The sequence below is a fragment of the Dipodomys merriami genome, unplaced genomic scaffold (assembly GCF_024711535.1).
Source record: "Dipodomys merriami isolate MVZ:Mamm:240054 unplaced genomic scaffold, mDipMer1.0.p SCAF_1, whole genome shotgun sequence".
NCBI classification, from domain to species: domain Eukaryota; kingdom Metazoa; phylum Chordata; class Mammalia; order Rodentia; family Heteromyidae; genus Dipodomys; species Dipodomys merriami.
Genome location: NW_027202270.1, coordinates 32,035,711 through 32,051,770, shown reverse-complemented (window position 1 = coordinate 32,051,770; position 16,060 = coordinate 32,035,711). Strand labels below are relative to the sequence as shown.

At 40.1% G+C, this 16,060-nt stretch overlaps 1 protein-coding gene across 1 annotated transcript in view; it reads right to left on the bottom strand.

The window, feature by feature from the left end:
• Nucleotides 1–6,842: 6,842 nt before the first annotated feature.
• Nucleotides 6,843–16,060, bottom strand: part of Zswim2 (zinc finger SWIM-type containing 2) — a 31,460-nt gene continuing 22,242 nt past the window's right edge. The window contains exon 9 of the mRNA XM_070030914.1: nt 6,843–7,882. Coding sequence (XP_069887015.1) covers nt 7,139–7,882 — 744 coding nt within the window. The 3' untranslated portion in view covers nt 6,843–7,138. The remainder of the gene's footprint in view (nt 7,883–16,060) is intronic.

Genomic DNA, 16,060 nt, shown 5'->3' with positions numbered 1-16,060 from the left:
TATTGTCTTGTGTACATCACTGTTGCAGGGCTTCCCCCTTGACCTTTGTCTCACAATTCTGTTGTTCCCCTTCTCTTCCCTAATTGAAATAAATGTGTATACAATACCAGGGTACCAAAATCAAATACAGTGACAACAAGTGATACACCACAGGGGGAAGAACATACAAAAGAAACAAGAAATCACATAGTACATTAAAAACAACAACAAAGGAAAACCTCTTGTTTCCATGTCTTGGAGTTCATTTTGCTTAGCATCATCTTATATGGTCATATGTACATACCTATTGAGCTATTCTGCTCATATTGTAAAATTATCCTGGACATATACTAATAAGGGAAATAAGGGAAACATGGGACCTATGTTTCTTTGGGTCTGGCTTACTCAATATGATTTTTTCCAAGTCTTTCTGTTTCCTAACACATGGGCCAGTATATTCTTTCTGATAGTAGCATAGAATTTATATATATATATATATATATATATATATATATATATATAATATATATATATATATATATCACATTTTCTTGATCCATTCATCCACTGAGGGGCATCTGGATTGGTTCCATATCTTAGCTATTTCTTCAGGCTATTTTCAGGTATTTTTCTGAATTCAGCCACAGGATATAGGAGGAGTGATGCCCACATTTGTCCAGGCTATAGACCTGAAATGGTCTTCAGACTTGGCTTCATCCCCTGTCAGCTGTAGAATGGTAGAGTGAAGCAAATATTCCTCTAATAAGAGCCATTGTGGGGAAGGGCACACTTAGGAAGTCCCCAGGGACAAGCCTGATGACTTTGGTCTTGGATGTGGATCCAGAGTCAAACCTGTCAGGCATGGTTCCTACTTCTTTCATCTCCGCACTCAGAAACCTGCCCAGTGACTTGATAGCAGCACTTTCAGGGGGCCAAAGGAAACCATGCCAATATGTGGACACCATAAGACACATCTGAACAAATTTAAAAACTTGAAATCATACCATGTCTCTTTTCTTACCACTATGCCATACATTAATATCAGAAAAATCTTTGATATCCATCCTTGTGTGGTCAGGTTATTTCAGATAGACAGAGGTTGGAGAAGCAGGTGGTGTATATTCTGGGTGTTTGGGGCATGTGGACAGCCATATCTGTCTCAGAGTTGGTTGGGTAAGTGTACCTGGAACAGGCTGTATCTCCTGGACTTGGTGGAATACAAGATGTAGCAGAGGCCCCCCCACAAGCTGGGATGCTGCCTGGGCTTGACAGAATGAAGCCCATTCCATGGTGGTATTATTCAGTTACCCTGCTCTCACCTCATTGTACAGATGTCTATGTTAAAACCCAAGTAACCACATTAGCTTTCTATACCAACAGAGCATTAAATTGTACCCACCACACCCTATCTTCACTGAATGAACAAGAGTTCCAAATGTGGAAAGTATACTTACAGAACTTCATGGGCCTAAACTTACTTAGTGCAGCCCAGAGAGGTGTATCTGCTTTACTGAAAACTGAGTGTGGTGTTTATATTCTTGACAATCACTGTTATGTTAGTACTGTCCTGATCTAACAGCTTGCTAAGTATCCCTTCCACAAATTTGGCAAATTTGGGATCCTCCTGGTGTTAGTTATGTGCTTTAAACTAGTATATGTCTGGAACAAGCAGAAAAGGTCAGGTAAGATGATGTTAAGCAAAATGAACCCCAAGATAGGGAACACAAGTGGTTTTTGTCTTCCTTGCTATTGTTTCTAACATATTTGTAAGGTACCATGTGATTTTCTTGTTGCTTTGTATGTCCCTCCCCCACAGTATAACCCCTATTTTCACTGTGTTTGATGGTATAATTTGGGGAAGGAAAGGGAAAAAATAGATTGTTTAAATAGGGATACAGATTGACCATTGAAACAATGAGATGTAAAAGATGCTATGTCAAAAAACAAACTTTACAATTTAGGTGGGGATGGGGAGTGTAGCTGAGAAGGTAGGAGGGAAGGGATGGTAGGGGAAAAACAAAGGAGGAGGCAACAATGTTGGATAAGAAATGTACTCATTACCTTGCTCATGTAACTGTAACCCCTCTGTACAGTATTTTCACAATAAAAAAACTTAACTAAAAAAAAGAAGGGCCTGCCCTTTGGTAATATGCTGCTATGGTATATACTGTTGTGGTGGTAGATAGGTTCAGGAGTCAACCTTCCTCGCCAGAAGACAGATGACATGTAGATTGTGCAGTGAGATGCTGTAAATGGGTGGCTTGAAGAGACAATAGAGTAAGTTGAACTCCTTTAGGGTCTGGAGACCCTAGTGATGCGAACCCAGAGAACTTAAACATATTCATGTAGCCCCGAGACCATGTAACCTTGAGGCCAAAGTTGGTCAGATGCTACTTTAGTCTACAGAGATTATAACTGTGTACCATTGCTGTACAGGGTGCCAGAAGACAAAGTGAGCCTGTGAATAAACCATGACCCCATTCCCATATTATCTCACATCTTCTTTATCCTGCCCAAATAATACATTACTTTGCCTGGATCAGAGAATCTGCAGTGCAATGCCTATGACCCCTAATTTTTTTTTGTGCCAGTCCTAGGGCTTGAAACCAGGGTCTGGGCAATGCCCTTGAGCTTGTGTGTTCAAGGCTAGTGCTGCTACCACTTGGAGCCATAGTGGCATTTCTGGCTTTTTCTTCTTTTGCTCAAGGGTAACACTCTACTACTTGAGCCACAGCTCCACTTCTCCACTGGTGATAAGTGAAAATCTTACAGACTTTCCTGCCTGGGCTAGCTTAGAACTGTAATAATCAGATCTCAATCTCTTGAGTAGCTTAGATGAACAGGTATGAACCACTGGTGCTTGGCAACCTCTAAACTTATATCGCACCCAAAGCTCCATTATGAACTCTAATGTTTCAGTGTGTGGGCTGATGGAAGCTCTGTTACTTTGCTGCTATACTCTCTCTAATCTATGGCTCTCCAGTTACTGGCTGAGGAAAAGAAACTGGAATGTGCAGGAGCTTTTCTCTATCTCTGGCTGAAAGTAATAACATTCTCTTTCTCCTGCATATCATTGGTCAGAGCTCATTATAATGCTCTCCATAACTCTAAAAGACTTAGAAAATATACTTCTCTAAATGCAAGGGAAAGATACCTGATGAGCAGTAATAATGGCTACTACAAAATGAATTGTTTTGGACTCCATTTACCTCCTTGTCCTAATCAATCCTTTGCTAAATGTATTCTCCACCTCTACTTACAGTAGAGGGGGAATTTGTAGCCCTCATCAGTCTTCACATGTCAGCTGCCTTGGCTCCTGAGCATGTTACAGTGGATGGTGTACTGTGCTCCGCTCCTTCAGGTTGTCTCAGTTACCGGGCACTTGCATAACCCACACGCTTTCTGCAATGCACAGTACCCCATAATTTGTTCAGGCAGAAGTACAGCCAAAGCTGCACAGTTCTACTTCCCTCCCTGCCAAATTCCTTTTCTTTTTGGTGGTACTGAGGACTCACTGCAGGTCTTTATACTTGCTAAATAAACATTGTACACTTGAACTGTTGAGATTGGGTCTCGCTAACTTTGTTTGGGCTAGTCTCAAACTTTTTTTTTTTTCGTCATGGGGCTTGAACTCTGGGCCTGGGCACTGTCCCTCAGCTCTTCAGCTCAAGGCAAGCACTCTGCCACTTATGCCACAGTGCCACTTCCACTAACCTCAAACGACATCTTTCTGCTGCTCCCTCCTGAAAAGGTATGATTACAGGCGTGTGCCACCATGCTCAGCTTTCTTCTGCCAAATATTTTCTTTCCCCAGGGAAAGGATGAAGATGAAGAGTGGTAAAATATATTTTAATAGAATCAGACCCTTGTTCTGTGTTTTTTTTTAATACTTTTTATTGTAAAAATACTGTACAGAGGGGTTACAGTTACATGAGCAAGGTAATGAGTACATATCCTATCAAGTATTGTTATCTCCTCCTTTGTTTTTCCCCTACCATCCCTTCCCACCCCACCTCCAAAACTACACTCCCCCCATCTTCCACACCCTCCACCCCTGGCCTAAATTGTAAAGTTCGTTTTTCAACAGTGTCTTGTACATCTCATTGTTATAATGGGTCAACCTGTATCCCTATTTAAGCATTTTGTTTTTTCCCTTCCTCTCTCCAAATTAGAGAAGTGTATATATACAAGTTGCAAGGCACTGGCATCAAATACAGTGAAAACAGGGGTTATACCATGGGGGAGGAATGTACAAAGAAACAAAAAAAAATCACACGATATATTATAAATACATTAGAAACAATAACAGGAAAGAAAAAAACCACTTGTGTCCCTATCTTTGGGTTCATTTTGCTTAACATCATCTTATCTGGTCATATGTACATAGCTTTTGACCTTTTCTGCGTACTCCAGACATATGCTAGTTATTTTCTTTGGTTGCTTGTGGATCTTGAACTCAGGGCCTGGGTGCTGTCCCTGAGCATTTCAAGGCTGGTGATCTACCAATTTCAGCCAAAGCTCCACTTCCAGTTTTCTGGTGGTTATATGGAGATAAGAATCTCAGGGGGGCTGGGAAGGTGGCTCAGTGGTAGAGCGCTCGCCTTGCACGCATGAGGCCCTGGGTTCGATTCCTCAGCACCACATAAGCAAAAAGAAAAAAGCCGGAAGTGGTGCTGTGGCTCAAGTGGTAGAGCACTAGCCTTGAGCTGAAGAGCTGAGGGACAGCGCCCAGCCCCAGAGTTCAGGCCCCACGACTGGACTTAAAAAAAAAAAAAAGAATCTCAGGGATTTTCCTGCCTGGGCTGGCTTTAAATCAAGATCCTCAGATCTTAGCCTCATGAGCAGCTAGGAATACAGGTGTGAGCCATCAGGGCCCAGCAGACCCTTGCTTTTGAGCATGTGTTAATTGTCAATGCAGAGCCAGCATATCAGTTCTGCTTAAACACCTGGTTTAGGAAGAATCAATCTATGAATGCCAGGAAAGGGAGTGGTCTGAAGTGAGGGAGTGGATCATTTTCAGGGAAGCTGCAACAAAGACTGTGCCTCTGGTAAGTGAAACACACACCTCTGGGCATAATGTGGATATCCAGTGATTGATGCTCTGTGGATGAGTCACTAGGGAGAAGGGTAACTACTATTGGGTGTGGTGTAGCTGAGCTTTAAGTGATAGGGGAGATAAAAACTATAAGAAAAATGGAATGAATGGCTCCTCTTAACCTAATTGCTACTCTAGGAAACCAAAGAATGAAAAGCCTCAGGCTATTGAACACCTACTATGTGAAAGCCACAGACTTTCCAGGAAGCTACAGACATCTTACCTGCATGAACAAGCTGAGACCCAGACCTTTGAGGCCTGGTAGAACTTCAGGTAAGATAAAATTCTTACCAAGTGCAGGCAGGTAATGCCAGGATCAGGGCCTAGTTGAAAACAACTTAACACTTGGAAAGAGAACATTTGAGTGATGTCTCTGAAAAAATTGAGCCCCAGGCAGGCCTGCAGCAGAAAATGCAGCAGCAGGCTCTTCCCTTGCTTGAATATCATGTCTTCTTCAAGATTTGCCTTTACCTCTTGTTAATAGTGTTTAATAATTAGGACTAAGTCATAGCATAGCCCAGCTAAGGATGTGAAATTTCCACGGAGTCACTGGATATTATACTTTAAAGTAGCTGCATATCCTACCATTGTGTATTGTGTCCTAGAAAAGAACACATGGGTTCTGAATTCTGAAGCTAAAGAACATTGTTCATTTCTTTGAGAATGTTGTTTTGATGGAGGATTTAATGACTGGGTAAGGACTTCAGGTGATGGTGCATTGCCACTATAGATTGACTCATAACGGCATAAAAAAGAGGGCATGCTAAAAGTGAAGATATTCTGTGAGGCCAGACAATTATGAGTAAAATACATTTACCAAGGCCATGATCAGTACCGGTTTGCAGCCCCAGCATTGCTCATATGTGCAGTGGAAGCTTTCTTCTGTCACTCAGGATTGACAGCAGGAGAGGCACTGGGGATAATGGGATGATGCATCAACAAAGGCCACCTGTTATGGAACCACCAAAATGCAGGTAGATACAATTTTGTAAGAAATGACAACCTGAGTAACAGATAAAGGGGCTGACTCACAAAAGTGGAGATAGGTAACCACGAAAAGTGTTACTAGAGGAAAGTAGGGAAGACTAGAAGACTGAGGACCTGCTCAAATCAATGCAGTGCCTGATTTAAAGTTAAACCTCAGGTAAATTTAATGAGAAAAATTTCAACCCATAGCAAATGCACATAATAACTTTCCCAGGAGTCCTTTACTTGGTAACTAATAGGTAACCTTCCTAATTTGCAGAATTGAGGGGCTTCTTTGAATACAGAGTTGTTTTAAAGTTGCAAGATGCACTATATTGGTAAACTACTATGTTGAATGACAACTCCTTTGAATAACTACTTAAAGATGATAAAAATATTTTTAAAAACCACAGTGAGAACCCAATCATGTTATTTTCAAGATGAACATTTTGAAGTAAAGATTTTCTTTAAAAAAATAGAGCAAAAGGTTAAAACAACAATAACAAGGTCCTTTCACAGTGATTGTAACAAGAAGTTTGGCACTATTTACAAAATACAATTTTTTTGAAAGTGAAACTGGTAAAACTATTAAAAATGTGGCATTGTTTGTATAATTACATTTTATTTTCATTTAATATATGAACACTTTGAGGAAATAAATTAAAAAAAAAGCTACCATTTTAATTTCTTGTAGGTGTATAATGATTAAGGCAAAAAAAATTACAGAATCTGTGCAAGTACTTGGAAATAAGCCCAACATGCTGTTATCTGTAACTTTAAAAGTTTTATTCACTGTAAAATATAGAAGCTTTGATCTAGAATCCATAACATCCTGAGCACAGTCATTATTGACATGTAACACTTTGTCTTAATTTTCTTTCAAGAAAAGAAGCTCTTCATAGACAGGTAGGCAAAATGACAACCCAAGATTTCATATACATTTGTCAAAACTGTATATATATTTTATGTTTTATAAAATATTTTTATATATAATCAAAAATTTCTGATGGTTATAAAATACGTTTTCCCCCACAATTGAACTCCTTCCATTATTAAAGATGCTACAGTACTATTTGTTTGTAAGGAGGGAGTCACAGGTCATCTTGGTGGAGGAATACATTTTTGTCTAAGTTTTTCCATGTCATTACTATGTCTTTTAGGCAAGTTAAGTTTAGTTGTAGTCCCATTGAGAGTAAGATGTAGATCCTCTGGATGTAACATATTTGATCTCCTGTTTTCTTCTCTTGTTTTGATACCATGAATCCTGTTTGTCTTATGATTAATGTATTTACAGTCTTTGCCTACCTTTTGACTTTGACTGGTAATACATGTTTTGCTGTTAGCTGGGATTTTTATTCCATTGAGACATATGACATTCTCTTGAGTAAGGGATGGAAGAAGTGTTTGATATGCTGTCTTCCCAAATGACCCAGTGGGTAAATCTTGAAGGTAGCTGGGGAAATGTTGGTTAACTTTATGTTCATGGATTAATTTTCTTGAATTTGTGTCATCTAATTTCACAGAGCATAGATCATCAATTGTTATGTTCTGATAGATATCTGAAGGATTCTGAGGTGTGTTCAATTTTGGGGAATCACACTGAGGTATGCTAGGTAAAATTCCATATTTGCTTTGTTTTAAGACCAGTCTAGTGCCAGGAATAAAAAGCTTTAGTGATTCTTGCTTTGGCAGATGAGTGATATCTAAGTTTGAAGAGTATGGATGTGCTTGACCATTCACAGCATTGCCTTTCCAGATTAAAGGGTTATATATAACTTGTCCATCAATAGGGCATGCATTGCACTTGTAGAGTAGCCACTTGTCGATGCATTTCCTATGAAACTTGAAACAGAAGGTTATAAGTTATGTAGAGCTATAATTGTTATCTTTATGATTGATATTAGTTATTTAAATTTTTCTAGTTTTGTAAGTATGTTAAAACTATATAACAAAGTTGAAATGCAATTTTAACCAAGTTTTAAGAAAAAATAATGATTATATGGAATCATCTCCATTTTCAACATTGAAATGCAAAACCTCTTATGGATATATCTGTATTACTATATAATTTTGTTTAAAATTTAATATTTATTCAAAATATTAATTTCATGCTTCTAAGAAATGAAAATTATTGCTGGTGCTTATGGCTCATCCCTGTATCCTAGTTACTCAGGAGGCTTAGAGCTAAGGTTTGCAGTTTGAAGCCAATCCAGGCTTCAATTAACCACCTAAAAAGGGGACATAAGCTGTGTGGTAGAGTACTAGCTTTGTGCAAAAAAGCACAGGGACAGTGTGTAGGCACAAGCCCCGAATTCAAGCCCTACAACCTACAACAATAACAAAAAAAGAAAAGAAAAATGAAACACATAATAACTTAGAAAGGAAAATTAGTCTGATGTTGAAGGGTTAAAGTTTTGAGGCAGTGACCACTTGTTGCTTGTTTCTAGCAGAGCAACACATGGTGGTAATCCAAACACCTGGTTGGTTGTGTGCCTTTATAAACCCTGCAAATCTTTAGCTCGTGGATCTCCTCCTAGGCTCCGCTGTGTCAGAGTGTAGGACGAGGTCTGAGCTGCAGTCCGTTTAAATAAAACCTTAAAACAACTGTAAAGTCTGACTCTTGGTGGTCTTCTTGGTGGGAGTCCTGCGACCTGGGTATAACATATTAGTGGGGGCTTGTCCGGGATCCCCCCAAAGCGCAAAGCGCACCCCCCCCTCAAGAACTCAGACTCCAAAGGTAAAACAACACTGTCTTTGTTAATTTGTCTTGTCCTGTCATTTGTCTGTTTTACTTTCATTTTCCTTTGTGAGGATGGCTGCTCCAATTTGTAAAGGGTTGTCGAAGCAGACGTGCTTGCACAACAACCCTGGAGGAACTGGGTTCCTTGGAACCCCACCGTGTGGGTTGGGGTCCTTGGAACCCCGCTGTGTGAATTGTGGGGTGGGGGTCAGTTTGGTGTTGGGCCGGAACTGACCAAGAAGGCCTCCTAATGGAGGCCCAACTCGCCCACTGTGGGTCTGCTCCTTCTGCTGTGGGGCGTGGGTGTGAAACCCCTCCGTGACAGGAGTCAGCAGACCAATTCGGGAGATCTCCACTTCGTAAGCTTTTTTTTTGTAACTGTCAGGACTGCATGTGTTTTGTTTTTACTGTTTATTGTTTTTTGGACTGTACGACTGACGGCACTGGAAACCATGGGCACCACTCCATCTAGCCCCCTAGACTTACAAAAAGAAACTGAGAAAGAGGAAAAGAAAAGATACCCCCCAGTTTTTCTGGGAGATAACTTGGAAAAAGAAATGTTTCCTCCCCCATATTCCTCTTCCCAGGTTCCTTTTGCAGAGCCTGAGAATGATCAAGAGGAGGAGGGAGCTATAGAACCAGCAGCCGAACCCTTGGCACCTGCCCCTAAAGTTTCTGAGGGGCCAGTCACTCGAGGACGCCATGGGATCAACCCACTTTCTAATGCAGCTGTTTTTCCCTTACGTACCATAGGTCCTGTGCATGTGGATGATCAACAGCAACTCCAATATTGGCCATTTTCTACCAGTGATCTATACAATTGGTGCACCCCAAATGCCCCCTTTTCTGAGAAACCCCAGGTTTTAATTCATTTGCTTGAAACTATTCTCTTTACTCATCAGCCCACTTGGGATGATTGCAGTCAGCTTTACCGGTCCTATTTACCACCGAAGAGAGAGAGGTGGCCCGGAAACATATCCCTGACCCTATAGGAGTGCCCATCACGGATCCTGCCCTGATCACTGCCTATTTTCCTGAGATCCAACCAACATGGGACTACATTATGTTTGAAGGTAGGGAGCAAATCCTCATCTACCACCAGGCTCTGTTGGCAGGTCTCAAGGCAGCGGCTCGCCGACCTACTAATATGGCCAAGGTTTATGATGTTAGACAGGGAGGAAGTGAAAGTCCGGCAGCATATCTTGAGAGGCTCATGGAAGCTTTTAGTCAATATACCTTGTATGATCTTGAGACCCAGGATTCGGCTCAGATGATTATGTTTGCCTACATAAGTCAAGCTGCACCAGACATCAAGCGAAAGCTGCAGACTCTAGACAGACTTGGTGAAAAGTCTATTAGGGATCTAGTAGCCGCGGCAGAAAAGGTTTACAAATAAGAGAGACAGAGGAGCAAAGACAGGAAAGGAAGGACAGAGAATGTGAAATTGAGTGTGAAAAGAGACCAGGCCAAGGAAAAGAGGCCAGACTTGTTGGACTCATCACTATCGCATGCTGAGCATACCTGGTTCACAGACAGCAGCAGTTTCATTTAAGATGGAAAAAGGTACGCGGGCGCAGCAGTCACCACGGGCACTGAGATAGTGTGGGCAGAAGCACTCCCCCAGGGAACGTCTGCACAAAGAGCAGAACTAGTGGCACTAACAAAAACCCTACAAATGGGAAAAGGGAAGAGACTAAACATTTACACGGACAGTCGGTATGCTTTTGCCACTGTGCATGTCCATGGAGCCATTTACCAAGAGAGGGGGCTGCTGACAGCTGAGGGAAAGGCTATTAAAAACAAACAAAAAATTTTAAGCCTCATCCGGGCCTTATGGGAACCAGCAAATATTGCCATTATGCACTGCCCTGGCCATCAAAAGGGAACTGATTCTATAACCAAAGGAAATAACTTGGCCCATCAGGCAGCTAAGGAGGCGGCCCTCCAGCCCAGAGCAGAAGTACTGACTCTAGTAGACCCAGGGCCACGAGCTTTGCCTCCTGAGCCTCAGTACTCCCAAGAAGACTTGGAGTGGATAAAGAAAATTCCCATGGCCTATAAACCCCCAGACAGAGAAGGAAACAAAGACTGGTGGAAAACTGGTGAGGGGAAACTTACCTTGCCACAAAGATTGGGCAAGGGGATTCTTAAGAGAATCCATCGGGCCTCTCACATGGGAACCCGAAGAACACAGGACTTGCTCCAACATTCAGAAGTAAAAATTAGGCAAGGAAATCAACTCTTTGAGGACATTATTAAAAATTGTAAAGCCTGTTAGCTCACCAATGGCCCCAATCAACCAGTTACAAAAGGAGCTCACCTCCGTGGAAATGGGCCAGGTGTGTATTGGGAAGTAGACTTTACAGAAATTAAAACTGGAAAATTTGGATGTAAATATTTGCTAGTTTTTGTAGACACTTTTTCAAGATGGGCTGAAGCCTACCCAATAAAGCATGAGACCGCGAACGTTGTGGCTAAGAAGATCCTGGAAGAAATCCTACCCAGGTATGGCTTCCCATCCACCATCGGGTTGGACAATGGACCGGCCTTCGTCTCAAAATTAAGTCAGGGAATAGCTGTGGCACTGGGGACGGATTGGAAATTGCAATGTGCTTATAGACCCCAGAGTTCTGGGCAGGTAGAAAGAAGGAATCGGACTCTAAAAGAGACCTTAACTAAATTGGCCTTGGAGACTGGCGCAGACTGGGTATTGCTCCTTCTTTTCCCCTGATTAGAGTAAGAAATTCACCCTATCAGCTTGGCTTTACTCCTTTTGAAATAATGTATGGACACCCTCCACCCATTATCCCTACCTTTCAGACTGAATTGCTTACTGATTTGGATGATACTGAATTTCTGTGTAAGCTTGACTATTTACAGCTGGTGCCTAACAGTATGTGGCCCCAGCTTAGAGCATTATATGATTCTGCATCTATCCCTACCCCCATTTGTTTAAACCAGGGGACTGTGTGTTTGTTCGAAGGCACAACTTGAGATCTCTGGAACCACGGTGGAAGGGACCTTACATGGTGCTACTGGCTACACCCACTGCCCTTAAGTTGGATGGCATTGCTTCTTGGATTCACTGCTCCCACGCCAGACTAGCTGACCCCTTTGCCATGGACTACCATGGAGAAATATGGGAAATCTTCAAGCATCCTACCCAACCACTATGCATATGCCTCAAGAAAAGAAAAATGAACTGATTATTATTGGTATTATTGTTTAATACTATGGCTAAGGTCAGTGAGGGACTATACCCGTTCAAGATCAAGAGCTGTTGGAGTTTAGTTTTAGGTCAGAGCCACAAGATTTTGTCTCAGGACCATAAGTTAAGAGGGGGAATGAAGGGTTAAAGTTTTGAGGCAGTGACCACTTGTTGCTTGTTTCTAGCAGAGCAACACATGGTGGTAATCCAAACACCTGGTTGGTTGTGTGCCTTTATAAACCCTGCAGATATTTAGCTTGTGGCTCTCCTCCTAGGCTCTGCTGTGTCAGAGTGTAGGACGAGGCCTGAGCTGCAGTCCGTTTAAATAAAACCTTAAAACAGCTGTAAAGTCTGACTCTCAGTGGTCTTCTTGGTGGGGGTCCTGCAACCTGGGTATAGCAATGTGAAATAATTCACACTTTTGGTAATGAAAGGAACTATCAGCCGCCTTAAGGATGAGTCTACAAATGTTTACCAAAATAATTTTATTTCAAGAAATACTTGGCTATTGAGTAGTGTGTGTGTTTGTGTGTGTGTGTGTGTGTGTGTGTGTGTGTGTGTGTGTGTGTGTGTGTATTTATAATAATAGTCAGGGCCTGGGCAATGTCCCTTAGCTTTTTTTCCCTCAAGACTGGCCCTCTAATATTTGAGCCACAGCTTCATTTTCAGCTTTATGGAGATTAAGAGTTTCATGGACTTTCCTATGCAAGCTGACTTCAAACTGTGATCTTCAGATCTCAGCCTCCTTACTAGGATTATAAGCATATGAGCCACTGGTACCTGACAAAAAATATTATATTTTCAGTCCAGTAAGTTCATGTGAAACAATTAACTGTCAATTTAGGCATTTCTGTTGCATCTAAGGAGCTGTAAGAATAACTAGATAAATGTTAGTGTTCCACAGGATTTTTCTTTTCCAAATATCAGCAAAATAGATAGAATAGCCTAACTTAGCCATTTATCTTCCTTAGGTACTATGACAGAAATGAGTTTTTGTTTTTATCTGCAGGCATTTTATTTGAATTATAAGACTGGTACTCTTATAAAGAGTTTTGCTTAAAGGTGCTTTGTTTCATAAGGTCAGAAGCTTTATAATAATGCACTTCTTGTCCCTTCTTTACAATAATGTACTTCTTATTTCTCTGCCTGTCCCCTTTTCTATCTTCCTCTCAAGGGAGGAAACAATGCAACAGCAATATTCACAAGACAATATATTAGAAATAATCTGTACAACTCGAAGGGGAGTTGGGGGAGGGGACAAGAAATGTGCTTATTACTTTACTCATATAACTGTAACTCCCTAATACATACACTTGACAATAAAAATAAAGTGTAGCTAAACACTCAGCAGAGAGCTTGGCCCATTGCAGATGTGCAATAAAGCTTGTTTTCAATTGACTTGCACTTACCAACCAGTTTGGTAGCAATAGAAAAGAAGAGAAAAATAGAAAAGTATGATTTCTTTTAGACAAGGTTGTAATAGACTATCTAAGACAGTCTGTCCAGTCAAATATTTATCTCCAGGACTTGAGAGGATAATGTACCTTCAACAATTATTATTAATACCTTTTACCGACATGTACCATAGTGAAAAGGAACTTACAAAAATGTCTGTCTTTTTCATCCTTGAGATAATTACACCTATCAAAAAAACTATGTGTTGGGGTTTCCAAATGATGGTGTTTTAAGCTCTCTGCTGAGTGTTTAGAACACAAGTATGAGCAGTGAGTAGATTTGACCTCAACCGATGATGAAGCAGTATGTGACTAGGAATCTCGTTCTATTTCCCCACAAAGCAGAAGAGCAGAAAATTTGCAACATGCATAGGTTTAAATGGTTTTACTGAATGTATGTATGTATGTACTTATGTATTTGGTGGTACTAGAGTTTGAATTCAGGGCTTCACTCTTGACAGGCAAGATTTCATGATTTTAAATGAAGGATGTTGATAATTCCTTGTTTATTTTTCTGATCACGTAATGAGAATTCAATTAGTTATAACTGCATTCATCATAGCATAGAATCTCTTCTTTAGAACTACGGGTTCCCCTTGGCAGATGAATGGATAAAGGAAATGTGGTGTACACACACACACACACACACACACACACACACACACACACACACACACACACACACACACACACACATGCGCACGCGTGCGCTAGAATTATATGCCTCCCTCCATCAGAAAGAATGACACTGCCCCATATGCTAGAAAATGGAAAGACTTGGAAAAACTATATCAAGTGAAGTAAGCCAGACCCAAAGAAACATAGGTCCCATGGTTTCCCTTATTTGCAATAACTAGTATATGTCTAGGATAAGCAGAAAAGGTCAAAAACTATGTACATATGACTGTATAACCTGATGCTAAGTGAAATGAACCCCAAGATAGGGACACAAGAGGTTTTATCTTTCTTGCTGTTCTTATTTTAAAAATGTACTTATAATGTACTATGTGATTTTTTTTTGTTTCTTTGTATGCTCTTCCCCCATGGTATAACCCCTGTTGTCACTGTATTCGATTCCAGTGTCCTGCATCCTGTATATACATTTTTCTAATTTGGGAAGGGGAAGGGAAATAACAAAATGCTGAAATAAGGATACAGGTTGACCCATTATAACAATGAGATGTACAAGACACTATATTGAAACAAACTTCACAACTTTGAGGAGGGGGAAGGGAAAAGTTGGGGAAGGTGGGAAGGGAAGGAATGGTAGAGGAAAAATAAAGGAGGAGGTAACTGCTCAATAGGAAATGTACTCATTACCTTACTCATGTAACTGTAACCCCTCTGTAAGTATCTTTACAATAATATATATAAATAAATTTTAAAAAAGAAAAAAAAGTGTAGCTAATAACTTTAATTTTTAACATGAGACACTTTATACTCTACTGTCAAAATAATGTTTTCAATGAGTTTATGGCTGAGAAGTCTACACTAAACTCTATTTAACAACACATTAACTAGAAACCAATAAGAAATGTTTTCTACCTTTCAAGACTTTGAAATCTAATTATATGTAACTCAATTATAAATTTTAATAAATCAACCAATTTTAACTGCTGTCTCTATTCAGGAATATGAGATCATTCTATCATTTTACACACTGCAAATCCCATTGGTATTAGTAATAACTATGACACTGAATCAATTTTATCTTTGTCATTGTTGAATCTTTCATAGATCCATAATGCCAGACACTCAGATTTTCATTACCTGAATTTGAAGCATGTTTAACTTATAGTATAATTTTGGGGAATAAAATATATTGGGCAAATTTTCCCCTTTATGCAATTACTTTTGTTTTATTCTTATAAACCTGGTAAGATAGGATGAATGAGTAGATAAGAAAGGTTACTTCTGTCGGTGTGGGGGGGGGGAGGGGGGTATAATTGGGTGGGGGGAGGGGGGAGGCTGGGAAGGGAGGTGAAGGGTAAACAAAGGAGGAGGCTGCAATGCTTGGTAAGAAATGTATGCATTATCCTGCCCATGTAATTGTAGCCCCTCTGTACAGTATGTTCTCAAATAAAATAAAATTTAAAAAAAAAAAAGAAAGGTTACTTGGCATATTGTGCATTCACAAAGAATGTTAATAATCAAATACTACTTCTATAAGACAAACTCTCATTCAGAAAATTTATAGTTTGTCACACATTTTCCTATTGATTCTCTACCATCCTCCTTTCCATAGGCAGGTATAATTTTGCAACATGATTTTATTATTCTAATTCATTAGCCTGGCAGAAATATTTCAAATTAAATAAGTTTTCAATCAGCATGTTCCACTCCAGTGAAAACTGTTTAGGACATTTTTAGAAGCTATGAATGGAAACAAGGTGACATCTTTACAAAATCCAATATACAGAAATAGTTTCAAAAAAATCACAGTAACATTTGACAACATTAAGAACCACGAGAAAATGTTTATGTTATTGATCTGGCATTTAGCAGCTCAGTTTTGAAGCCATTTGTATGTATTCTATGATCCAATATCGACACTTGTTTGTTTTTGTAGCTCTGAACATTTCTATGAGAAATGAATCTTAATAAATCAGATCATATTG